Source organism: Notothenia rossii (assembly GCF_949606895.1).
Source record: "Notothenia rossii genome assembly, chromosome: 9".
In the NCBI taxonomy this organism is placed as follows: domain Eukaryota; kingdom Metazoa; phylum Chordata; class Actinopteri; order Perciformes; family Nototheniidae; genus Notothenia; species Notothenia rossii.
Genome location: NC_136907.1, coordinates 49,176,990 through 49,203,654, shown reverse-complemented (window position 1 = coordinate 49,203,654; position 26,665 = coordinate 49,176,990). Strand labels below are relative to the sequence as shown.

The 26,665-nt window shown below is 40.2% G+C and overlaps 1 protein-coding gene across 4 annotated transcripts; it reads right to left on the bottom strand.

Annotated features, from left to right (window-relative positions):
- Positions 1-74: 74 nt before the first annotated feature.
- On the bottom strand, positions 75-17,852 carry septin2 (septin 2). Of its 4 annotated transcripts, none has more exons than XM_079647975.1 (13): positions 17,714-17,852; positions 16,761-16,802; positions 15,973-16,087; positions 14,476-14,562; positions 12,109-12,232; positions 8,336-8,470; positions 8,123-8,240; positions 6,714-6,815; positions 6,423-6,568; positions 4,291-4,413; positions 3,341-3,401; positions 1,673-1,769; positions 75-1,064 (listed from the first exon to the last, which is right to left on the bottom strand). In XM_079647975.1, the coding sequence occupies exons 2-12, from the start codon at positions 16,782-16,784 to the stop codon at positions 1,683-1,685; spliced, it is 1,122 nt and encodes a 373-aa protein (XP_079504101.1). In that variant the 5' UTR covers positions 16,785-16,802; positions 17,714-17,852; the 3' UTR covers positions 75-1,064; positions 1,673-1,682. The 4 variants fall into 4 exon arrangements, with proteins under 4 accessions (XP_079504101.1, XP_079504104.1, XP_079504103.1 ...); XM_079647978.1 differs by having other exon boundaries at positions 4,330-4,413; XM_079647977.1 differs by having other exon boundaries at positions 17,719-17,828.
- Positions 17,853-26,665: the final 8,813 nt, after the last annotated feature.

Below are 26,665 nucleotides of genomic sequence, written 5' to 3'. Positions count from 1 at the left end.
TGTGGGAACATGTTAAGCTTTAACTCAGTGTTATGCTAGACCAGGTAGATAAATACAAAAAAAAGAGCCTCAAATCACAGAAGAGATTAATAAAGTTTATTAAACTTATTACAATATATGCATCAAGAACAATATTTGGTGCTTTAAAAGTGGGTAAAAACAGCACAAAGAGGAATGTCGAGAACTCACATCTTGGCTGGTGAGGGGAACGTTGGCTACACCGACCTCATTGAGTCGTTTTTTAAAATCTGTGGTCAGGGAACCACAGAGTACTCGGCAGTAGGGACTGCTACCTCTCCCTGCATCAACGAAACAACGCTGCTTGGCACATGACTTGACATTGTAGAGGAAACATGGAGGAATGACTTCTAGTTGATGGAGAGCACCAAACAGAGGCACCGCACCTCATTTGAAAGTCCTTCATTTGTCTATAGGAAGACTTTCACTTGGATGCCATCATATTTAAAATACACTGATCTGAAAACTGCACCAATGGAGACTTTGACAGGAAAGGAGGGACAATTCACTGGAAAATCTGACCTTGGTCGACTTGTATGCACATGATTGGGCTAATTTTTTAACAATGAGCGAGGTGGACTCTATGAATTGGAAACTTAAGTGGTCATTTATAGACAGAGGAACAAAAGGAATACCACAAAAAGGGCATAACAATGGCGGAAAAGCTACCAGTTGTCCCATAGTTCACTCTCCCAAATGAGTTAGCACGTGTTTTCAGAGATGTTCCAGAAAACAAGTAACAGTACTTTGGTTTTCTAAATAGCAACAAAAAGTAACAGTTTGTATCAAAGATATGCCACCTTTTCAGAAGATGGGTCACATGACTTCATTTGAGTGACTGGCAAAAGCAAATAAAGAAAGAAATAGAACCGTGTGGAAATATATAAACATAACACTGTTTGAATATACTTTACTGTATGTATAAAAAAAATGACTCCAGATCCTGTAAAGGATTGGAATAAAAAATAGTGGCAATAACCAGGATGCCTTTACACGTTCTCAGCTATCATCCGTCCTCAGTCAAACTGGAGCAGCGGCCCGAACACCTACAGGGGAAAAGAACATGATAGCATCAACACAAGCTCACAATCTAGGTATTTAAGTTAAAGAGGACATTCTGCTCATGTTCAGGATCGTATCAGTATTTAGTTCCTCTACTCTGACACGTCTCCATGCTTTAATGTCCAAAAGCTCTTTCTTTCTCTCATACTTTGTGCTGCAGAGATTTCCCGCCCCCTAGCCCATCACGTACAACATGTTGGAGCGCTAGCCAATAGAAGCGTGACTGTTAGTGATGTCATTATGTATCAGAAGTAAAACTGGGACTGCGGTGCAGGGCCGGACCAATACACTGCTCAATATCAATGTATTTCTTTATATATAAGCAGTATATTGTAAGCTTTTGAGAAGCTGCTACTGGTTACAGAATATGAAATAAACCTATATCCAAATAAAAAAAGCCAACATTCTATCACTATTTAAAACAACATTCACAAGAACAATTGAGTTATTACAGTATTTGCGGTCTTTAAATAAAGAGGTATATAGTAAGGTCTTTGGGAATATTAGCCTTTGCAGACCATTTACAACAACTTGCTTCAAACACATTACAGGAAATGGAAAAGCCATAACAGGGCCAGGGGTGTTGTCCTACCGTTGACTCTTCACACATGTTGGCCGTCGCCCTCTCCGTCGCCCTGCTTCTGCATCTGCAGCTGCATCTTGGCGATCATCTCCTGCATTCGTCTCAGCTGTGCAACACAGAGCAACAAGTTGGACAACTGCACTCCACACACAGCACATTCACTCGGCTGAGATTCAGAGGTGTCTTACTGAATGTTTTCTTATTAATGCCAGTTAGAAATCATTGACTAGTAACAACTCCCACTATGAAGAATTCAACAGAAACCAACTGTGAATCATTTGCTAGCTTAACACAACAGGAACAATTACTTGACATGTTTCATTGTTCCTATGTTTCAAAGTGTAATTCATCCATAACAAATAATGACAAAATAGAAACTTATGTCTGTAACCTACGTTTACCTGCAGGGGGTTAGCTTAGCTTAGCATATGGACTGGAACAGCTAGCCTGGCTATGTCAAAGTGTTCTTTTTTCTTTTAAATCCAGCTCAGGTAAAGCTTACAGAAATAGCTTTCTTGAGTTGGAGGCGGATTATTTGTTCAGTCATGTGTCTCTGCAGCTGATCTTACATACTACTAGAACCATCAGACTCATATTGTGTGCTTAAGGACAACTCATGGTTGTGGGTATTTATTTATTGTAAAGTATATTTTATCATTTGTATTTACTGTTGACTCATTATAAAACTCGCTTCAGTTTGGAAACGTGTTTCTGCTAAAGAAGGGTTTTCTTCCTGTACCTGAGTTTTTCCTTCAGTGCACTGCAGACAGATGAGGTTTCATTTTCCTATGCAGCTCTTTTAAACCGACTCTGCAGTCTCAGCTTTGACTGACTTTTAGGCTTCAAGTCAATTCTTTTTCACAAAACTTCACATTTTAGGGTTTTATGATTTAATTCATTGAATCGTACTACCATTAGTTTTTATTATCTGACCTTGTTTTTTTATTTTATTCATTCTAACGGCACTTTTTAAATGCTGTTTACTTATTGTTTCTATCAGTTTTAATGTATAATGTATTTTTTTGTAAGTGCTATACAAATTACATTTTCTTTCTAATCAGGTTTCCGATAAAATGAGGAATGAAGACTGTCAATCGTATGAATCAGTGTTGATGTGAAAACAGATCCAAAGGAATGCACACACAATTTGGCTGCTCCTTCACGCGCCACTGAGGTTCAATACCTCAGTGGCGCGTGAACACTGTCACACAGGAGCTGACTTGACAGCTGCGGTCTAGATTAAAACAATTGTGGTTTGTTCTCAACAAACATTACAGCAGCAGCAGTCCTGGAGGATGTCTGCATTCTACTGAGTGCACTCTGCTAGTTCACCTGTCTTTATGCTACAACTCTTTGCCTCATATTAAATACAGAGATGAGTGGCTTTGTTCTTCTCATCTAAACAAAAAAACTAAAACCAATTTTTCTAATTTATTTGTTATATAACTTTTTCTTTGGGGGGGGGGGGGGTATAGTTTTGTGTAATGTCTTTTGCTGGATAACAACAAAATGGCAATTATAAAATGTGTCTCAAGTGAAAAAAAGTGTATATCCAAAAATGTGAAACTCTTCCTTTAAGAAATCTGGTCAATGCTAAGGGTAAATCTATGAAAAATAATAAATAAAATAATGTATTTTTCAGAAGCCTAAAGTAGTGTCATGTATGAAGTGTCTCACCTCAGCCTCCTTCTCCTGCAGGATCATGTCCTTGTCCGTTTCCTCCGGCTCCGGGCCCTTTCTGCATCAACACGGCTTTAGTTAGTTTGGATGTTTCCGTGATGGTACACACTGATAACACAACCTCTTATATCTCTGCAGAATGTATAACAATCAAGCAAAGAATCATTAAGTTTAGTGAAGCATCAGTGCAGTGAGTCGGTGGTTTCCCGAAAGTGCACGTTGAACTATTTTAAGTAGCATTAGGCAAAGTTGACAAGAAGCCACATTGAGAAGGTGAAGAGGGGATCAGTGGGTTAGTTGTTCTTGCAAAGTGAAGAGTGGGCAGCTACAACAAATAACTACAAAGAGATGAAAGAAAGAAGACTCAAGAGAGTGTGAGGAGTCGGGGGGACAGCGTTTCCTCCCCCAGATGAAAACAAAAATATAACGATACCTCCAGCAGACAGCCATCTTTGGAAAGATGTGAAGAATGCCTTATCCTGGCCAGGCTTTAGAAGAAAGGCTAAAAGATTTTGGGTCTACATCGGGGGGTTAAATGATGATATGTCCGCACTATGTTTATGACCTCTACTCAACTATACATGCTAGTTAGCTATGAGCTAACCCTCTAAAACCTGCTATGCACACAGCATTAAAGCCACTGCTGTGCTACCAAGGCCTAAATGATGTCATGAACATGCAAAATGATGAGTTGCAGCTACAGAATGATACTAGCTAAATATTGAACTGTAGATAGACAAAAGAACGATAACGCGAATCCATCGAGCACAAGTGTTTCTAGCTTCCTTGTACACAACCCTGGATGTTTTATTACTGTAACATCTGTGGCGTCATTTCTGTGTTGTTTGTTTAAAACACTACTGTAATAATTATATAAGTCTACTGTAAGGTTTTGCTGTGTGAGGTGGGGGAGGTGCAGTGAAGCAAGCGGACAGACAGGTACGTACGCAGGAGACAGAGGCAGAATGTAACCATGGGAGGACAACCTGCCACCCCGTTTGAGGCGGTCCGAGCGGAAGTTCTCGTAGTGGAGGTCCTGGGTCACTTCCTGTAGGTCCTGCATGTGGGTTCTGTGGGAGAAAAAAGGTCGCCAACCAATAATTACTTACGGATGGTGAGCAGGATTTGTGCGCAATCTGGCTTTGCTGTTGAGGATTGCAACGGCTAATAAACCCTCGCCCAGGCTTCCCTTTGCAAGACTGTGGTATTCGCTTGGCCCTTCTGAGCTACTTTTAAAAAAATGGTGGTGCAAAATAGCAGACAAAGTGGAAAAGGACCCACTCCCTAGGTAGATATGAAGGGTTCATTGTAAGGTAAGAAAATCAAAAGTTTGGGGCGATTGTTGTATTGGGAACAATACTACCGTAATTTTCGGACTATAAGCCGCGCCTTTTTCCCTATTTTTCGACGCTGCGGCTTATATAACGGTGCGGCTAATCTATGGATTTTTACAGCTAACGGCCAACACCTTTAACTCTATGGGCTCTATGGCCGGTGGCGGACCCCCACCTTTAAGCGGCGGGTTCCAGCAGGAAAAGCTGGAGGCCGGAAAAGAGTGAGACAGGTAGCGCGCAAAAGTAAAAGTGGAACCGAGAGTGGTATGCCGCTGCTGCGGCTTATATTCAGGTGCGGCTTATAGTCCGAAAATTACGGTACTTTTCTTTTCTGCCCCGACGTAGTAGTACAGGGTATATGCAGGAATCCTGAAGTCAAATGTAATACCTTTTAAGTCCTTTTTTAAGACCCTTTCCATACATTTTAAGACCTCATCGCCACTTCGAGTTCTAACCGGTTACATTGACAACACACTTTACCTCACATTTACTATATTGATTGTAAGATAGCACAACTAAACAGAGTGCAGACAGACCACTGAAGCCTCCTCTCCACATGAACTTCAACCTCTCTGTGAAGGTCATGTTTAATGCAAAAAAGTCTTCCGTTCACACGCATTTGATTCATTAATGTGTCCGTTCACACTAGACCGCTGGAAATGCTGGAAACGCTGTAGTACATATGCCAGGCCTGTAAGTGGCGCTGCTGCCGCCACAAAATACACCAAAAGCAGCGAAGAAGACCCCGGAGCATGGTTGTCATGGTTGCCCTTCTGTTTATTCTCCGCGGTGGACGGCGTGTTCTCCTGCTGTATATCTCTCAGGTAGTCCACCAGCAGATGAAAAACACCCACCTCTCGGCCTCTTCCAAGGGAACCGTGCGGCAGAGTTTCCGTTAAAAAAATGTTTCCGCCGGTCAACATGTCCGTTACAGTTTAAATCTTCCGTACAAAATTAGAAAAGTACCGGTCAGAGGTCTTCTTTGTTATTTATTGAGCTTTAAAACAAATTGATAACGACTCTGTTCTCTGTATAATAATATTTAATAAACGGTGCCTCCCTCTCTTTTCCTCCCCCTCTTCTGACAGCCCAGCAGCAGCAGGAGACGTGCGGAGAGGGAGAAGGGCTATTTCATCGTTATCAGAAAATGATCATATAGGGCTTACACACGGAGCCGTTGGACCCCCCCAGAGCGTTGCGTATGCCGGTCTACCCACCTTGGACCCCCCCCACAGAGCGGAGCAAGGCAACGAAACTTAAAATAACAAGCAGCATTTTACGGCGCGCTATGCATGGGGCCGCCTTGAAGGGGTTTCCCGACATGTCGATTCAGTAAATTAAAGGGTGTTTCATGTTGTCGTTGCTGTGGGACTTCTTAATACCTTGGAAAATGCTGTTTAATACTTTTTAATAGCCTTAATTTTCGCTAAATTGATCTATCAACTTTTAATACTTTTTAAGACCCCGCGGACACCCTGTAGTAGACACCGTATGTGCGTGTTCAAAAGGACCTTGTATACTCCTAGGCTCATTCCTTAGAAGGACGCAGATGGCCTAGCAAAAGGGAAGGCTGCAGATAAGTTACCAAAATGGATGTTTCATTTTTGTGTCAACCTGCCAAACTAACCACTTCTCCAAGATAGCAACACTTGCAACATTTGTAGCACAATATACAAAGTTGGGCAGGTCAGGAACTCTCATTGTCATTCTTTCTTATTACTCAAATGTACAAATCTGCAACTCACATCAACATGATCCGCAGCTTGAGGAAGTCGTTGTGCTCTGGGTTCTCCACCTCCACCACCCCCCAGGGGTACAGGCGGCCCCTCACCTTCTTCCCTTTGGCCTCAATCTGCTGGTTGGATCCCACAACTGCAAAAGGGATGCTGGCCTGGAAAAGAGGAGTGGTTGATGACATTTAAAACACAGAGCAAATGGACCACTTGAATGGACCTAACCTAACTTAACATTTCATCGGCATGATAACGAAACAATAAATAAGGGCTGATAAGTTGAGCAGGAAGTGGAGAGTTTACCTTCAGGATCCTGGTCTGCTCTTTGAAATCTTCATCCTCATCAGACTCAGCATCAGGAAGGTGGTAGATCTTGATGCCGTGCTCATCAATCTCATCCAGCACCTTACCAAGAAGACAGTAGAAAACACGTTATAATCACCCTATATTACTTTGTATACTGTTTACTGTCAATTCAAACTAATAGTGTCCTGTGAATGTCAGTAAACAGTGTTAAAGGTAAATATGGTTCATTGAAGCAATTGAATTCCTCAGTGCCTGCTATATTGACAGAGAAAATGTTCTGCTATTGTACTTTCTGCATCCAGCAACATTTGATGTGACAGTGACAACGTACAATCTACGTCAGTTTGTAGTCTCCGCCTCTGGGTAGCCAGGGGATGCGCTAGATTCCACTTACAAACTGAATTTCCTAAACCGGTTCTAGGTTTGAAGCAAAAAATATCTAAAAACAAAACTCGGTTTTCCTTGCTTGTACATTACATACAGGTGCAGAGGACGTTATGGAGGAGGATCTTAGACTCACCAGGTCGAACTGGACCTTTACCCAGATGCTCTCTCTTTACAGAAAATATAATCCTGTGATAAATTTGGTGCAATATACCCTTGTGCAATTTACGCTTTATTTTTCTTTCAATTGATCTAAAATCTGTAAACAATACGAGCTACTTCTATCATTTTATAAAGTCACTTTTAAACTCAATATATGCAGTGCTTCTTTTTTACCATGGTGTACTCAACTGTTATCTGTTTTTACTGTGTTTTTATTATTAATAACGTGTACCTACTTTTTAATTTGAAATGCAGGTCTATTCTTTTGACTTGATATGCACTAATACTTCTGCTGTTGTAATACCTTAAATGTCCTTGTTGCGGGACAAATAAAGGAATTCCGATTCAGAAACAGAATCATTCCGCTGCAATAGGTGTCAACTGTGGGCAGTTTTTTGCGTGCATAAGATTGAATCACTCGGACAGAGGATTGCTGGGGAGCTTTTCCGGTGTCCACAAGATCAACTTGGAATGACAACCAAGACTAGCCAGCTCAAGAGGGCGGATGACTGTCAAGAGAGTCATCCTGTCACCATTGTAAGGAATTGGGTTGCATTGCCTGTTAGGGAACTGCTAATTGAGCTCCGTGAGAAAGAGAACTCAGTTAAAAAACAGGGCTGACTGAGAGAATTGTCTACATTAACCATCAACACTAATTGGACATGGCCAGCCAATATTACATTTTAGAAACATTTCTTTGAATCAAAATCACTTTTGACACTTCCTGTCGTTTTAGTAGAGTACAAAAAGTATTTTCATACAGTGGACGGTAACAGTGGTGACCATGAGCACATGATAGCTGCTGGTTATTTCAGGAACTGGAAGTGAAGTTGAACAATAGGTGACTGTGCTGTCCTCACCCGGCGCTTGAGCCTCTCCCTCTCTCTGAGGGTGAGCGTGTCCGCCTTGGCGATGACAGGAACCACGTTGACCTTATTGTGAATGGCCTTCATAAACTGGACATCCAGGGGCTTCAGGCTGTGGGCAGGAAACAGAGACCAAAAATAAGTATTTGTCAAATGTTTACTAACTGAAAGCCCTGTCGGTGTGTGAACATGTAGAGCAGGACTCACCCGTGGCCCAGCGGGGAAATGAAGTAGAAGCAGCAGTGAACTCTATTGTCAACAATGTGTCTACGATTTAGACCGCTCTCGTCATGGAGGTAGCGCTCAAACTGGTCATCAATGTAGCTGATAATGGTGCTGAAACTGGGTAAGAGAAATAAACACAATTTCATTACAAAAGACAAACTATTAGACACTTTAGGCGCTTTCACACCGCAGTACTTTTCCCACAAAGGTTCATCAGAATGTAGTTCATGAGAACTCTTTAGTTCTGATGAACTAAGTACAGATCGCTTTCACACCGGAATAAGTCCCTGGGGGAGGATTAGGCAAATGAAGCAGCTGACGTCACTTCTTCTTCTGCTTTGGGTTTACTGGCAGGCCGCAAACAACTTCAGGGCGTATACTGCCACCCGAAGTCCCCAGCCGGAAGTCCCCGGAGTTGGGGACTGGCTTCAGTAGAAGCTGCTGGGAAACGCCAACACCTCCTCATCTCCATCACTCCCATGTTTTATTTTCTGTTGCCATAAGTTAGTCTCTCTGCGTTTGTGCGCTAGACTAATGCTAATAATGCTAATGCAAGGAAAATAAGAGGGCGGCTTCACAAAACTTTTTGGGAGTTTTACGGTGTGTGGTTTGCAATCCGCCCAGCCAATCAGACATAGGAACCTTTTTCTCCCACGAAAGTACCTGCTCTCTAGCAGAGACGGAAAAGGGGGTAAAGAGGTTATCATGAACTAATTATTTTGGTGTGAACGCCGTCACTACCCGATCTGCACCCCTGCCCGATCTGCACTGCGCATGTGCGAGATCAGTGTTTCCCCTACCATTGTCTTGGAGGGGCGCTGCGCACCGCCAACAGAGCACTCTGAAACGTGCATTTTTGCTTTATTGGGGGGGTCTGGAGGGGTCCGAAAACCAGTCAGTATCTGGTGTGAGGGTTAGGGTTAGGGTTCGGGTAATGTTGTGAATCGAGTGGCCTGTGTTCGTCGTCCATAACATACGCCTGCCCATATCATAACCCCACCACCACCATGGGCCACTCGATTCACAACATTACCCTAACACCAGATACTGACTGGTTTTCGGACCCCCCAGACCCCCCCAATAAAGCAAAAATGCACGTTTCAGAGTGGCCTTTTATTGTGGCCAGCCTAAGGCACACCTGTGCAATAATCATGCTGTCTAATCAGCATCTTGATATGCCACACCTGTGAGGTGGGATGGATTATCTCGGCAAAGGAAAAGTGCTCACTATCACAGATTTGTGAACAATATTTGAGAGAAATGGTTATTTTGTGTATATAGAAAATGTTTTAGATCGTTGAGTTCATCTCATGAAAAATGGGAGCAAAAACAAAAGTGTTGCGTTTATATTTTTGTTCAGTGTATGATCAGTGGAAATGGCCATGACATGGGACCTTTAATATTATATATACATTATTATTATTTATGTATATTTTAAATATACATAAAGCACCAAATTGCAAATAATCTATAACTACTGTCACTTTTCACATTGATCATGTGCTCTTTTTAAACTAAACGCTTTCATTTGAAGTTGTGAGTTTAGTGTTTCTGACCCTAAGAAACACTGATGCATTAATCAATAACAAAAATCCACAGCTCCTCTCTCTGCTCCAGAGGATTTTAAATATATATATCCCAATGACAGCCCCTGCCCCCCCCCCACAATTTATATCTAATTACATTAACTGTGAATATCCTTCATTTTATTTCAAATAAAATAAAACTAAAGATTTTTGTATAGATATTTCAGATGTTTATGACTCGCGCATGCACGATGCAAATTGGGCAGCCGTCTAGACGTCAAATGTCCAATTAGAGTTGCCGTATGAAGTTGTCCAATATGGCGGACCATCTCAAATGCGCAGTGCAGATCGGGCAGGGGTGCAGATCGGGTAGTGACAAATGCAACATTTCGGAACTAAAGTGGGAAAAGTACTGCGGTGTGAAGGCACCTATTTCTGAAAACATTTAATGCAAAAGAGAAAAAGTAAACCCTTAATCCAACTCTTTATAAATGCATATACATCTGGGGCCTTATTCACAAAGGATCTTAGGGCTAAAAGTAGCTCCTAACTGGCGAATTTAGGAAAAACTCCTAAACATAATGGGCGTGTCAGTCTTAAATTTAGGACTCCTAATTTTATTCACTAAGAGCAATTCACAAAGTATTTTAGGCCTAAAAGTAGCACCTAAGTTTAGGAGAGCTTAAAAGTCCTCGAGAGGACTCCTAACTCAGTAAGACCTATTCACAAAGAATCTGAAAATGGCTGCGAGACTAAATGTTTTGGAGACAATGGAAGACTGTGAATTGATCAAGAGATATAGGCTAAATTGTGAGGGTATCAAACTTGTGGAATTAGTGCGGGATGCAATAACATCCCCGACTAACAGGAATAACCCGATTAGTCCGGAAATAAAATGTTTGGCAACACTACGATATTTAGCAACAGGGAAAATGCAACTTTGCAATGCCGACGATTTAGGAATATCGCAACCATCAGTCAGCCATGCCATAAACCAAACCATCAACGCGCTCTCTAGACCACATATCATCCAACAGTTTATCCGGTTTCCTTTGGATAATCAACAACTACACAGGATCAAAGCCAACTTCATGGCAATTGCAGGTATGCCCGGTGTGGTCGGTGCTATTGACGGGACGCACATAAAAATAATTGCGCCATCAAAAGATGAGGACGTGTTCGTCAATAGAAAGAAAGTACATTCCATCAACACGCAGATTGTTTTCATTCATCATGATAGGGGGACTTGAACGGCGGTATGGGCTGTTATTGAAAGTATTTAAGTGCTAGAAATATGCTCATTGGATAATAGTTTACAGTGTGCTTTTAATTGCCTCCTTGATTTAATGCAATTTCCGTATTTTTATTGTTTGCTCTCTCTCTTTAACGTGCATATACAACGTCATTATCGTGGTCTGCACAAACTTGTCATCATGCGTGTATTCTGCTAACTGCACTGTCCATAACTATTTGATAGCAATACATTTCTAGCCTAGGCTATTTCCTTGTTTTTCGGTGATTTAGTGGGCTCGTTTGTGGGATGTTGCGGATGAGTTTCACCGAGACCGCCTGCTCTGAACAACGAATCACCGTACTGACCGCTTCTAAACTCATGCACGAGAATCGACGTAATCCATAGCAACGGCGCGTCACTCTTAGTTCACTCTTAGTGATTTATCCTTAGTATGGGTAGGTCTCCGCGGCTTTGTGAATAACTTCAGAAAAAACTCCTACGTAAAATGTTTTAGCGCGAGTTAGGAGCACTCCTAGGGGTAAGATAAAATGCTTTGTGAATACGGCCCCAGATATGTAAAAAATTATTATCTCCTGTCTCCTCTAAAAGAAAGACGTTTATAAAGACAAGGGAGTCCATCTTTAACACACACATACTTTATTAGATTTAAAAACCATACATTTAGATTTTATTTCCCCAGAAGAAAAAGGTATTAATATTTATGTTAGATGTGATGTAAAAGAAAAAAAAGAAAAAAGGCTCTGACCAAGTAATGGAGGATGCATGTTGGGTCAATGAAAAGTTTACATGAATATCTTCTCTTTAGGACTTGAAATATCTGAACAAACGTTTATTTTTCACTGCCTCAGTTTAGTGGCTCATCACTGATAAAGATAACAATTTTGACACTGGGTAATTTCAAATGTAAAACCCTTTATCTCCTCATCATCATCATCATCATCATAATCATCATACGCCCTAAAAACAAAACCTACCAGTCTTGGCTGTTGATGGCGTCTCCGTATCCCGGAGTGTCGACCACGGTGAGGCGGAGCTTCACTCCTCGCTCTTCAATTTCTACCGTCGACGCCTCGATCTGAACCGTCCTCTCTATCTTCTCTGTTAGAACAAAAGAAAGTGAGAGAACTCATGATAACATGTAAAGTCACAGGGTACGTTTCACTTCTCTTATTTTTAATTTCCTCGCTCCTCTGTCTCGGTATCAGCGGAAGTTGATTTGTCTGCACCATCTTAAGTAGCGTCCCAGTGGCCTTATTTGTAACCGAGGACCGAGGATCGAGGAGCCACCAGACCATCCTCCGGTGAAATCCTCAGACACTCGCCCCGCCCCCTTACTGTATATCGCTCACTGATTGGACGATGCAGTGCATGCACTGATCTGATGCTTCTTGACATGAGAGCAGTTTCCCAGCGGAGTGAAGAAAATACATGAAACTCACGAGAGTCACTCCTCAGTTTAGACCGTGTTTTGTTTCAATTAATGTATCATTTAGTTACAAATATGTGATATATCTGAACAACAAAGTGGTCAAAAATCATTTTATTCATTTTTTGGAAACATTTTCATGATCGCTTTTTTTGTTTATACATTTTAAGAATGGCGTTTATTTTTTTTGAGAATTAGTTCTTATTTTATTTTATTTATTTGGGTCTACAACAGATGATACAAATGTTTGTGTCAGTAAATGTGTACCAACAGAGGCGGGGGTGTTTGTGAAAACAATGGGGACAGAGCTGCTGTCAGACGATCAGCTGTGCGACGTCATCACAAACGGACGTCGCTTCACGTGACGCTCCGGAAGAAACGACGTCCCATTGCTCTTAAAACTCATTTCCCTGCTTCTCGTGGTTTCTTTGCGTCTCTCCATGCTTCCCTGGTGGGAGGGACTAGTCGCAGGGAAACGACGGAAGTGAGGGACGCAAGGAATCCATTTAACCGAAGTGAAACGCACCCACAGTCAGACCGCGTTAACATGCTTTCAATACGATGCACGGTAAGACACCACAGGCAAAACATTTGGTTTGTTAAGCAGATGACATTTTAAGAGTTTGAGCTATTTTGCATCCAAAATATACATTTCAGATGTTATAGTATATATAATATAAAGTGTTCACATTGTTTATATTACTTATTTGTCTAAATTCTGATACATTTGAGATTTCTCTTAGATTCACCAAAAGTTAGCATTAGCTCATCTCATTTGCATATTTGAACTTACGAACTTAGGCCCCGGCCTCACGAGGACGCATACTGTAAAACGCAAACGCAAAAAAGGCTTCCGTCCACATGCAATAGACACCGCATAGTGTTTGTTCACACGAGACAGCTCCGCTTAGCTCCAACCGCTGGAGAAGCTGCAGTACATATGCAGGAGCCTGTACATTGCGCTGTAACTACCTCCACAAAAGCAGCGAAGAAGCATGGTTGTCATGGTTGCCCTTCTGTTTATTCTGCGGTGGGGGCCGAGGGAACCGGGCAGAGTTTTTCGCCAGTCAACCTGTATTAAAGTTTAAATCTTCCGGACAAAATTATAAAAGTGCCGGTCAAAGGTCTTCTTTATTATTTATTGAGCTTTAAAACAAATGAATAACGACTCTATATAATATAATAATAAAATACACGGATGCTCTCTTTTTCCTCCCTCTCTTCTGACAGCCTCAGTGTCTATCTCAAGCAGCAGCTGATCCAGTAATGAGGGACCCGGCCGACAGTAAAAATAAACATATTTATAACTAGTTTAGGTAGTTTGAGAGGTAATTAAAATAGCTAAGGGTGATGATCTGACTTGAAGTGTGTGTTTTGCTCCGTTCACCGCTGCATCACAGCGGGAGGAGCTGCAGGTGAGCAGAGCTGCGTGTCTCCGTCCTGTCAGATTAGACTTCACTCGCGTTTATGTCCATATCGAGAGAAAGATAAATAATCTGAATTCAGTGTGCAGTTTACTTTGACGCGGGGGTGAGCAGCAGAGGTGGGGAGAGGCGGGGCTATTGCCTCCTCATTATCAGAAAATGATCGTATAGGGCGTACAGACGGAGCCGTTGGACCCCCCAGAGCGTTGTGTATGCTGTTCTATCCACCTTGGGACCCGTTATCGTCGTTTACTGCCATATTCGGTCGTCCTCGTGTGGCCGAACGCCAAACGGTCTATATGACACTAAAATGTAACGGAAACTACCGTATGCGTCCTCGTGGGGCCGGCGCGTTAGAAAACACTTGTCTAATTGTAAGTTATCAAATGGGTACGTTTTATGGTTATATCCTTGCCCCAGAATTTTGAAACCTTTTCGCTTCTACCCTTTTAACACGCTTCAGTGAGCGGGCGTGCGTGTGCGTGTTTTACCTGCAGCTCCAGGGATGATTCTCTCAGGGTAAAGGTCAGTGAGGAACAGGCTGTTGATCAGGGTGGATTTTCCAAGTCCAGATTCACCTTTTGACAAAGGAAAATGAAACAATCACCATGCAGCAAAGTACATCAATAAAACACAACTGCTGAAAATGGAAAAAGGTTAACATCAAGGCGGTCGCAAAACCTCCTCTATCAGAGTTGGGTTTGAATGAATAGAACGAAGATCATCCTCACTTCTGCAGGAAACCAGCTCCATCCGGAAATACATTATGATGCTATCTGACACCGAAGTATAAATCTTTGCCAGTTATTTTAATAATAGCCGATGGCCTGATTCCAAGAAAAGGATTGAGCCTTATACCAGACTAAAAATATCTTTCCACTAAAAACATTGTCGGACCCCTTGAGCTGTGTTTTAGCCGAGGTTTCTGCCTAAATCTGACTGGAAAATCCGTGAGACTTCAACAGCAGTTTAGTTCAAACAACAGCAGTGAACAAACTATGAAGGTCAGACACTATGAACATGTGTCTAATGGTCACAGAGTTGCTGAAAGTTGAACATCCTAACGCTCGTGTGATTTTGCCAAGGAATGCAGCTACTGTGGTTCCCACCAGAGCAGAGACAAAAGGTTCACACAAGTCTCTGCTACGTCCTTAACTGGGAATTTGGCAGAATAACCTGAGTGTATATGAACATTTACATTATATACAGTTTCATTTACATGTGGTAAAAGGGAAAAACCTCAAGTAACGTGAAATGATAAGGTTTCAAAGTATATTGTTTTATCTGTAGTGAAGAACTGCAGCTATCTAGGAAACAGGAAATGACAGATTTATGGAAGAAGCCGAGTCACACAGAAGGTTGAATAAGCACATAATGAGTATTCTTGCAGCAGAGGGAAAAGCAGGCCCTGTCCACTGTGTCAATGAATCCCTCGAGGCCCACTGGCTACATTCCTCTCTGGTTTATTTTAAAGAAAAGGATGAGCAGCATTCAGGGGAGCTTCTACCCTCCCCCTTACCAACAAGCAGAGAGGTTCACAAAGTCACAGTGTTCACATCAAGAGTTTACACTAACGCTAGCTGAGCAGATACACATATGGGTCATCTGCATATTCTACAGACTTCATTCACACAGAAATAAACCTATGCTTTATTGAAAACTAAATCATTGTTCTGCTATCAGCTTATAAACTCAAATGAACTATAGAGGTGAAGGACTTTTGAACTGAAGTGTAGAACGGACAGCATATTACAGCTGTATAATGTGGGCTAGTGGCAACATTCCCATCATACATTTGTCACAGAAACCAATTCACATGAGCCTTAAAGCCTGAACACATTCCTCAAATATGCATGTTGACTCTAGCGGGCTAGCATAAACCTTGTTATCACTGAGTACACGATCATATTTCAGACTACATACATTCAGTATTGCATGATGACAAGAAGAAAAGGACAAAACGAGAAAAGGCTCGATGATTCACTCACCTACCACCATCAACGTAAACTCAAATCCTTTTTTGACTGACTTGCGATGAACCTGATTTGGCAGGTTGGCAAATCCAACGTACCCTGGGGTCTCAGGGTTGTTGAACTGGCCCTGCTGTAAATCAAAAGCAAAGTAAAGTCATCAAATAAAAACATATTTTTACTTCTGGACACACTTTTATGTCTAAAATCAAAACAAGGTTAAACATGGTTTGGCTATAGATATTTCCAAAACATTATAGCCAGTTATTAGTGCTAGTAGACACCAGTGAGGAAACAGCTGCTCACAAACTCCAAACCAGAATATTGAGGAGGGCTAATAGTCTATTTTCACCCATCATTCCACAGTTTACAGACCTGTCCTACACAGAGCTATTCAGACCAATAGGAACATCCAACATGAAAAGGTACATGTTTCTACTTATTTTAGCCTCACAGTCTTGTAGGATTTATGAAGTATCTTTTGCTCATCCTTTCATCAAAGGTCTTGACTGATGACGAGCCTGATAAGAGGTGTATTTTGAAACTGCCTTGGGGCCTTTCCACCCACATAAAGCGACAATGAGTCATGCGGATGTTGAGCAGCAAACTAAGCATATGTCTAAGTGACCCAAAATTCAACAGTGTATGAACTAAAGCTCTGGATGATTTAAAAGACAGAAGACTTCATCTACATATTCAGAAAACAATACCACGTAAGATGAACTATGTGATTAGTCTAAAAGAAGTAGGAATCTGGTATTACTGCATACTGTTTTGGTCAAGAGGGTCTGTGTTCAGAGACTCACCTTCATTTTGTCAGCCTGAGACATGTTTTCTCCTTGTTAGACCTGAAGGAAAAAGACAGAATGCATCACATAATGTTAAACAGACTCTTATTTTCTACAAATCAGTCCTCTAAAAAGGATATTTTCTGCATACTTACAAGCTTGACTGTGTGAGAGACAGGAAGTCTGGTTTGTTCTCAGTAACGTTTGTTCGAGTGCTGTCTCTCACCACAAAAAAAAAATGCTTTTCCTGCTTAGATAGCTGCATTATATCTGCTCCCACCACTACGAAGCTTTGATCTGAGGATTACATATTAAGCCATATCGATGCTATTAACCTCAACTCGTATCCTGTGTTTACTACCTGGGTGTTAGTTGCTGTATGTAGTTAAATCGGTGTGTTATATTCAAACACTCTAAATTAAGTCAAACAGTGAGAAACACACCCACAGCACTCAGACTGAAACTACTGCTATGTATGCAAGAGTACAAGCCTATGGTGCAAGATAGTTTGAGCTAATTTAAAAACAGCTTTGAAAATTAGCGTTACAAGCTGCTAGCTAATTTTCTTAACGTCACGTAAAAAGTTAGCTGACGTAAACGTTACCGTTATTTGAATGGAGATATGTTTATTTAGCGAGCGTTATCATAACGGAAACAACCGGGTGGGTGTGAAGGCGCTGTTGCCGAATTCTTCTTTGAAACACCGTATTTCATTGTTACTTCTTATTCTTGTAACCCAAACCACAGCCATTTACCATGCTAACAGGGCTTGTTAGCTGTTTAGCAAAGTGGTACAAGACAAGCTGTAGCGTTAAGTACTAACTAACGTTAGCAGAGCAGCTAGCTTCTCCTGCAGGATGTGAAAAGCTAATGTTAGCGTCGTCGGTTTAACTGCGATACCGCCATTAACACAGCCCTGAGACAACTTAGTGATAAATAAGTCATGAGTTGGAGGAATAAGCAAGTGTTACCTTACAGTGTGTCCGCAGAGAGTTTAGTACAGAGAGGCTAGCCGACGGTGAACAGCAGACTTGGCGGACACCTCGAATTCTTCAGATTCCGGTGCTGCAGCTTCCTTTAGCAGATAGACCACAATGCACTGGGCGCGAGCAGCAGGGCCAACACTACACACAAAGATATGGAAATGTGCTATTAATTGTATCAAAAGATTGCGTAAACTTACAAATATTATATTCAAACGTTAACACGACAGCATCTATATTTGTTTCATGTTGCCAAACTTCTTAAAACTATTCATGGATGGTTAAGCAGAAAACAAATATTTAAAGTATCTTATTAAAGTACAATAAAGTGACTAAATGATTAATGTTTTACTAATGTAGGCCTTTTTTGTATTCATGATGCAAAATATCAAAGACCCCATCGAATAACGTGCGCTAAAATGAAACTCAACTCTGTGTTAAGTCGCTACTACTGAACACTTACTTCAGTTTTGTATATTTTTATTGTACAGATATCCCAAATTAGAATCGATAAATCGCTTTTTGGTTTTACTTAAATAATGATCCATATATCTTCTAGTTATTTATGTTTCTTTTCTCTAAAATTTTTGCAATTTTCGTATAAAGAGTTTTATTTCTTGCGCAGTATATATTCAGTCTAGAGCAGGGGTGTAGCCTAAAAACCTTTTTCACCGAGGGCCACATACAAAAAACATACGAAGGGTTGGGCCGCTCACTAGAGGTATTTTGTCTCATAAATTGCAAGTAAGAAAAATCAATCAAATGTAGGTCAATTATGGTTGATATTGATGAAAAAAACACACAGCTCTCCGTAGGGTTTAATTTATTGTGTTGACAGCTCATCCCTTAAAACAGGAGCCTCAGATTGCTTATAATAGGAAATATGAAGGGTATATTTCAAGGTTGTTATTTAAATGTATTATTGGGCTTTTTTTTATCAACTAAGATTTGTTCGAAAATGTTTTCAACTTTAATTGACTGAATTTATTTAATAAATTGGGCTTATTAACACATGAATGTGTTATATATTTGAACATAATATTTAAGAAGTACAATAGCAGATGTAGTATCTGTATCAACCTTACAGAACGATCAGAATGAAACCCCCATAGAATAATAGATATTTGGTGAGCTGAGTAAGCTGCAGAATGCAAACAATAACAAACACTATTAAGACAGACTACATGCATAGTACATTGTTGGCAGGATAACAAATAGATTTAGCCAGCAGACAAATCATCAAAATGCAATTTCCAGAATTCTGCTGCTTCACTTTCAGACTCCTCTTATTGGTCATACTTCCTCACTGTCACTTTCATTTGCACTTGAATACAACAGAGCCACCGTTAATGTAATTATTGGCACCTGTAGTTGTTCTATAAGAAGTCAAAAGTACTGCTGTAAATAAACATATACATTTCTGCGTTAATGTGCTACCATTTGTCTTCCTTGTTCAATTTAAACGAGTAGCCTGATTCTGTCTTAAAACATTACTCATCTTTAAGGCAAAATAGTGTTTATTGAACTTGCAATTACAGATAGAAGTTAGATAATTAACATTGCATTCTTTAAATAAAAGCAAATTATATATTCAGTTATACCCAGTTATAAAACGGACAAGTCAAATCAAGCAATCTGATTGGTTCTTACCCGTGATATACTGAGCGTATACCACGGGTAGAATTGTAAATTACTTTTCACAACAAGTCAGTATCCCTCCGCGTCTGAGAAAAACAGTATACCTTTGGGCTGAAAAGCAAACTGCCTGCAGTTTAAGAAAGCAGCGGAGAAGTAACGGGGCGGAAGCCCTCCTTTTTGACGCAGCGGTCCAGACATAGACATCAAACGGCAAAACATATTCAGTGTGCAGTTCCTTTGGCATTAGGGCAGGGATATCTAGATACTTTTGAAGGTTTAACATAATGAATTGTGCTACTTTTAAAGCAAGCAACGATGTTTTCAAATCTGTAATCAAAGAGGTCCGCAAAAACGCTATCGAGCAATCAGATTGCTTGATTTGACTTGTCAGTTTTATAAATATATTTAAATGTCTTCCGTTACGAAACAAACTTACAAAGCATAAAATGGAAACATTTAAGATTAACTTCGACCTCCGGGGGGGTCTTACTATAGTATTGAGGAGTGGATTGAGCAGTGATATCTCCAGGAAAAAAAAGCACCTAAACTACGACATGCAGAGCTACGTGAAGAGCAGGTAGAACAACTGGAAAAGTACCACCATTCAAAAGCTTTCTGATGCAGGTCCACGCCCCTTAGCTGTGATATAATGAGCATATACCACGGCCTGTCGTGAGCTATTGCTTAATTATATCACTCCACTCATAATGATGAAAGGTTCACCAGCATACATAACAATGAGTTCCAAAAAAAGAACAACCCTAATGTCATTGGCATGTTAAAATAGGGCCTACAATAAATAAAACATATTGTTGTAGCATTAAATGTTTTCTTTGGATTTTCTTTTAGTGATGCCTTCAATAGATTATAGCGTACAATGTTGCTTAGGTGTGCTTAAATATATTTGTCAGACTACATTTGAATTTGCATTAGTAGTTGCATTTTGCGTTAGGGTGCACTCTTGACTGGGCAGAGCAATATTAAGCAGTAATAGTAATGATTTTCACTTTTGTGTTATAATTATGGTGCTAAATAAAGATAGAAAATCAATTGCTGAATTGCCTATAAGAGGCAAGAAATTGCAACGTTTGACAAGAATAATTGATAATGAAACTCAGAACAGTTTGCATTAGCTAACTTTACCTTTTTCCACTTCCTATCCTGTTAGTTGTTCCACCCTTTGATGCTGCATTCAAATGGAACTCCTTAATGGTAAGTTGTGTTAAAGTGATGTGGCGTGGTACATTGATAACAAAGAAAGGTCTCTTTACTTGATTTGAAATAAACAGTCGGTATTTTACAATGGGATACATTCAATTTTAGCCTAATTTTAGCTGTCCTAGTTAGCTAGTTCGTTTGCTCATACAGGGCTCTCGGGGTTAAGCAAAGGTAAGAAGCTAGGTTAACTTGCTAGCTAGCTGTAACTGTTTACTTCAGTTTACTAGTGTTAGCCGTGTTCTTTCTGACTGGCCGTTTCTCGATGTCGAGTAGAGCTGCTGCAGAGCCACTATTTCAAGTATACTACGTCATCGAGTGGCGCCGAAGGACTGTTTAAATGCTGTTTAAATGCCCAGCATTCGGCGCCACTCGATGGAGAAACGAGTGATGTTTAATATCTAGTTTTGTAGTATAACAAAATAGGAATCAAGCGAGACATATTCCAAGATTATACAGACTGTGCATCTTTCGTTCACGAGTGTGGCTCGTTGGTCTAGGGGTATGATTCTCGCTTTGGGTGCGAGAGGTCCCGGGTTCAAATCCCGGACGAGCCCGAGTTTTGCGATCATAAATGACATTGTTAATACCACAGTATAACATAGTGTGCTCTAATTGCTTTCAATCTTCTCGTTCGTTTATGCTTGTATTGTTGCAGAAATAGACAAACGGAAGTGACAACCTAATTGGGCACCATAATTACCATACCAGTATAACAACAGATAATTGTTATACTGGTCTCTATGGATGTTGTCATAAAATAGATAGATATATAATGTGTAAGTTACACAGTCATATTTTCTCGGCCGGCATCACATTTTCTTTACTTATTCTGTGCATTAGACTGTGAATATGCTCACTTAATGCCTTTCTGTCTTCCCCCCCCCCAGTCTGGCTCAGGACAGCCACTGCTTTGCTTAACATGAGTCCAGCTCATATCTCGGTAAATACCACTTTTCCCCTTTCTCTTACAGCAAGCATATCATCGCCACATGAGCTACACTATTTCCATTATTTCCTTAAGCCTCTTAGTGACGACATGCTCTGTCATTTGCTTAGTGGCTTCACACTATGAAGTGAGTTTCCATATATTTTAAGTTCCTCCTTTCTGTACCCATCACCCTGTTTATATGGCTTATAGGCTTTCTCTTCTCCTATTAATAAGAATACAAGTTGCTGATATTTCCCTTTTTTTTTGAAGTGGATAATATAATCTGTAAAGGACCATACCGTAACGTCTTTTCACGCCTTTAGGTACACACATTTTCTGAACCACATGTATTCTGTTGTTTGTTGAGCTAGAAACAACTACAATAAACTGTCACAAACTGGTAACATGATTATAAATAGACAACACAATCTGCTTTTATTTTATTCATATATTTTGTCAGACTTAAATGTTTTCTTGCTATTACAGTTTATTTAAAAAGTTCAACATTCTGCACAAGGATATCAACGCCTGTGTATGTAAGGGACTGTTGCTTATGGTTAAATAATAAGATCATGTAAGAGTACATTGTATGAGTACCTGTCCTTTATGTGAGTTAAATAGACTGGCTTTTGGCTAGTAATAAAAGGCACAAGTATAGCCTGTTCCCTTCACTATTTGCTTTACTATAATATCACCCAAAAAAGAAGAGCTGTGATAGATTATCATACCTGTCAAGCACTTGTTTGTATTATATGTTTTCTTCTCTCCACAATAAACGGAACAGGTAATTAAAACTGGCCGAAACACTGAATAAAAACAATTTCCAGTGAAAAATCTGTATTCCTCTAACGCTTTTCTGCTGCCATGAATATTTGTTCCGCTTTTTTTAACTGAAAACTTTAAAATCCAGACGTCTAATGACCTCAATCCTTCATCTATAGTTAGAAGTTGAACCTTAAGAAACAGAAAAAGTGTAAAGTGTAAGATGTGGTCCAAAACCATATAGAAGTACATCTTTGAGACCTTAAGCTGACACATGTTCAAAGGGGATATGATGCCATTACAGGTGACTAAATGAAACACACCATAACCTTGAATCAAATTACATTTGAAAATTGCTAAAAACATTTAGTATAATATAAGCACACAAATCAACAACATGTATAACACAGGTTTAGTATTTTTGGGGATTTTTATGCGAAAATTATAAATATTATTTCGTAAATAGTGTGTATAATTCAGTTTTTTTGTCTGCTGAAATGTGTAAATCATGTCAAATCTAAGAAAATAAACGGTTTCAGTCTGTTCACGCAATCATTTTTTTTTCAATGCATCGGAACTGTAATGAGAAAAAACCCTCTCACCCCTGGCTCAATTTCCTCCCCCCCCATCACCCCATCGTCATCACCCCCTTAACCAGTCTGTCATTTAAAGTAAGCAGCCGCCTGCTTAGAGACGGCACCTTTCATTTCTCAAGCAGGACTTAATTTACCGCCGGACATTTTAAATCTCCTGCTCTGTGCGCTGAGTCCCTGACAGATGCCTGGTTGCAAATGTATCTCATTGACTGCTGACTCGGTCGTATCACAAGCTGGCTGATAGGGGCCGCCGCAGTGATGTGGCCCTCAGGTTTATCCTCACATGTTGGAGGAAGTGTATTCATTTAGTTCAGATGGGGCCTTATGAAAGCCCTCCTCTCAGGATTGACGCTATCTGCCGCAGAGCCGGAGCATATTCCAGCATCAATGTGTCAGAGGGAAAGCTATTAAAACCGCTTTACTTTTCCTAAGTATCACCAGAATAAGCACACGATTTAGTGAAATCCCCCCCAGAGCAGAGCAAATCTGGGATTTTCCCCCTGAAATGTGTCCTAATGGGCTGCTCAGAAGTGTCAGAAACTCTTGTTTGTGGATTTATTATTGCTGAAGAGACAAAATGTGAAGTATGGGTGCTTCTGAACTTTTCATATAACACAATAAATATCATTCAAACCTAAAAATAGCTTTAGTAACCATTACTTTTTTTAACTAAAAGCAAGTTAGGATTCTAACATTTATATTTGTTTTTCCATAAACCACAATGTGTTACGCTTTTTTCTAATAAGGTAAAGCGCTCTCAAATTGTACATGCACTCATGTATTGAAAACAACTTTAAACACAGTCTGGCATTGACTTAGTTTTTTCTAATAACCAAATAGTTAAGCATGATATGTAATAAACAAGGGATGTGTGTAGAGTAACCACCATTATTATATAGAAATATAAGTAATAAATAAATGCTATGCAAGGGCTTATAATGTAATACATTTAAACAGAATTGCTATTGACTTTAAAATGTAACCTTTAAAGGGAACTACGCCCATTTCCAAAGCACATACATTTTTTAATTTCTAAAAATGTAAGTAGTCTCTCCAAATCGAAAAAGTACATTGTTAAAAGGTTATTTGAGATGTCATCAATTATAACGTCTGGAGCTGCTCTATTGAAATGAAGTGAGAAACAATACATGACAGTAACGGCCCGTCCACACTACAGCTTCGACAGCTTCAAAAACGGTTTCCAACGCGTAAGAGAATATGGGAACATGTTCTGTTTCATAACTGACAACCATACAAGAGAATACATCTCATGCAGGTATAACAATAATAATACAACTCTCCACATAAACTCCCATGTATTGTTGATGTAGCAGCTCCAGACTTGATTACAAGTTTGACTCATTTGCAATGTTTTCTGAATCTAAGCGAGATCACAAATATATTTTCTTTAAATCTGCCATAGAAATACAATTATAACATAACACATTGGAATTTTAAATATAGGTGGTATTCTCCTTTAATATGTTATTGTCAAAATTGCATTTGAACATTTTATACAATATGTCTTTTTTTAAATTAATTATCGATCTGTATCATTTAGTTTTTACTATTAATCAATCAGAAAATGGTTGAATCTTCATCTTCCTTGTTTTATTCAACCATCTGTTTAAATCCCAAAGATATGCACAACCCTAACCCTACTCTCACATGAAACAAAGAAAAGCAGCAAATCCTCCCAAGCTGGGACCAGGTCATGTCTGGCATTTGTACTGTACATGTAAAGAACCACAATTATCAAAAATATGTTTCATTTTTCTCGATGGACTAGTTATCTGTCAACGTTCTGAAGGAGAGCCTTTTGTTCAGTTCCAGTGTTATTGGCCTCTCTTACCATTAAACCCAAAATAACTTCAGTCAGATAATGCTGCAGCATCGGTGAACAATAGAGTTATTACTGAGAGTTATCAAACCCTCAGAGAAAGAAAGAAAATACGTTTCACAAGATCAGCTCTGCTGTTAATTATTCAGTTAATCAATACAGCAAATTAGTGGGAAATAGCAGAGTTTCTTTCTCCACTCCACTCGATGGATTCTTCTCTTGTTAGACATTGGCACCCGTCCTGCCTCCCTGTGTCCTCTTTCATTCCCTTTTCACCTCCAGGTCTTTCTGTACCTGTCCATTTCTTTTTACAGTGTGACTCCTTAATCCACCTGAGTGCATGGACGACAGTTTTGACATAAGAAGAAAAGATAGACTCCTAAGGAGGGGACCGGTATCTTTAGAGCCCGGGGATAACCGGATTACGACAACCATTTTGTGCTGCTGGCAGTTTTTCTTATTACTCTTTTTTTTCCCCCCCCTCATCTCTTCAGAGTTGAAACGCTGCCCTTTGGAAGTCACAGCAAACACTGTCTGGTACACAAAAACACACACTCCCAACAGAAAAGCTTTGAGAGAGCAAAACCGAACAGATGATAGAAGCAGTTTGCAAGAAACAGATTTCTTCATACCGGCCTTCTCATGTTGTTTGTTCTTAGACAACTCTCTAAAACATGTTTCCCCTGCGAAGGTAATCATTGTCTCTGTGTGGCGGTGGGGGCCTCCTGGGTGTGTGTTAAGGCCTGAACCAACACACAGGAGATAACAGCCCAGCCACGAGGTGACAGATCAACTGTCTGACCCCCGCTGACGATCACTTTATCCCCTCAGCCCGTCTGCTCTCTGAAAAACGTCTTATCACCTCCACCACTGGATCCTTTATATCCATTTATTTTTGCCTTTGAAGAGGCCCACCGAGCCTTTGATTGTGGGAGGTAAATGAAATAAAGACCTCCTCCTCCCTGGTACCCTGATATCTAAGTTTATCACCGCGACCAAAACCTAAACCTTCAACTAACCGCCGCAGGTCTGCCTACGGGGAAACACATCATGCTTCTGACATGGTAATAATCATTTTTCCAGGAGCCCTGTTCAGTGCCTTAGAGGTGGCTTATAAGCTTACACTTAGAAACCAAGAAAGGTCATTCATTCCCCCTTGTATAATGTGTTCCTAAGTATTACTCCATGCAGTGATACCCTGTTTTTACCTATAGAGTGGTGTTGTGATCATGTATTTTCGTAGGCGGACCCAGAAGTTAGCATGCAAGTGTTCCCTCAGCTAAACGTAATGGGATTTATTTCATTGAATTTTGGAATACTGAAAAGAAGATCTGAGGCAAACACACCGTCACATGACTTCACCACCGCTAAGCTAAAGGCGGTTGATGTTCGGCATTATGATGTGTACCTTTCTCGATTAGCCACTTGTTGTTTTTATGAATCATCGAAGTTTCAGACATTTACCAACAAGGTATTTACTGACATATTTTGTGATGTAGAACAAAACGAGAACATCTTTTCAGCTTGTGATAAACACATTGCCTTTGAAACGAGGGAACCAGGAGTGGTAAAATGCTCATTTCCAGATTTTAGGACTCATTCCTGACCACTTCATAAACTCCTAGCTTAGCTTCTTATAAGTACATACACGCACGCCGTATACTTTATACTTAACTTATCGCTCAGACTTTTCTCCATCAATGTCATTTCAATAACAGGCAAGGTGGCTACATTTGATCAGATAAGATATAGTAATTATGAAAACTGTAACAAGCAATGAGTCACCCAGGGCCAGGGAATTATGGCTGTGATTAATATTGATTTTGAAAATAATGGAGGAGGGCGAGGTGAGCCGCTTGTACACATATTGATATATAGGAAAGCTGCATGGCATCATGGGAAGGAATATAAAACAGTAATTGTGTTGGCTTTGGGTTTTAAAAAGTACAGATTGCGAT

Coding starts and splice junctions, on each gene's coding strand:
- septin2 (XM_079647975.1), bottom strand. CDS start 16,784: ATGTCTCAGGCTGACAAAATGAAG. Junction 14,563..15,972: donor GTTTACGTTGATGGTGGTAG/GTGAGTGAATCA, acceptor CTTTGTCAAAAG/GTGAATCTGGACTTGGAAAA. Junction 8,241..8,335: donor ATTTCCCCGCTGGGCCACGG/GTGAGTCCTGCT, acceptor TCCTGCCCACAG/CCTGAAGCCCCTGGATGTCC.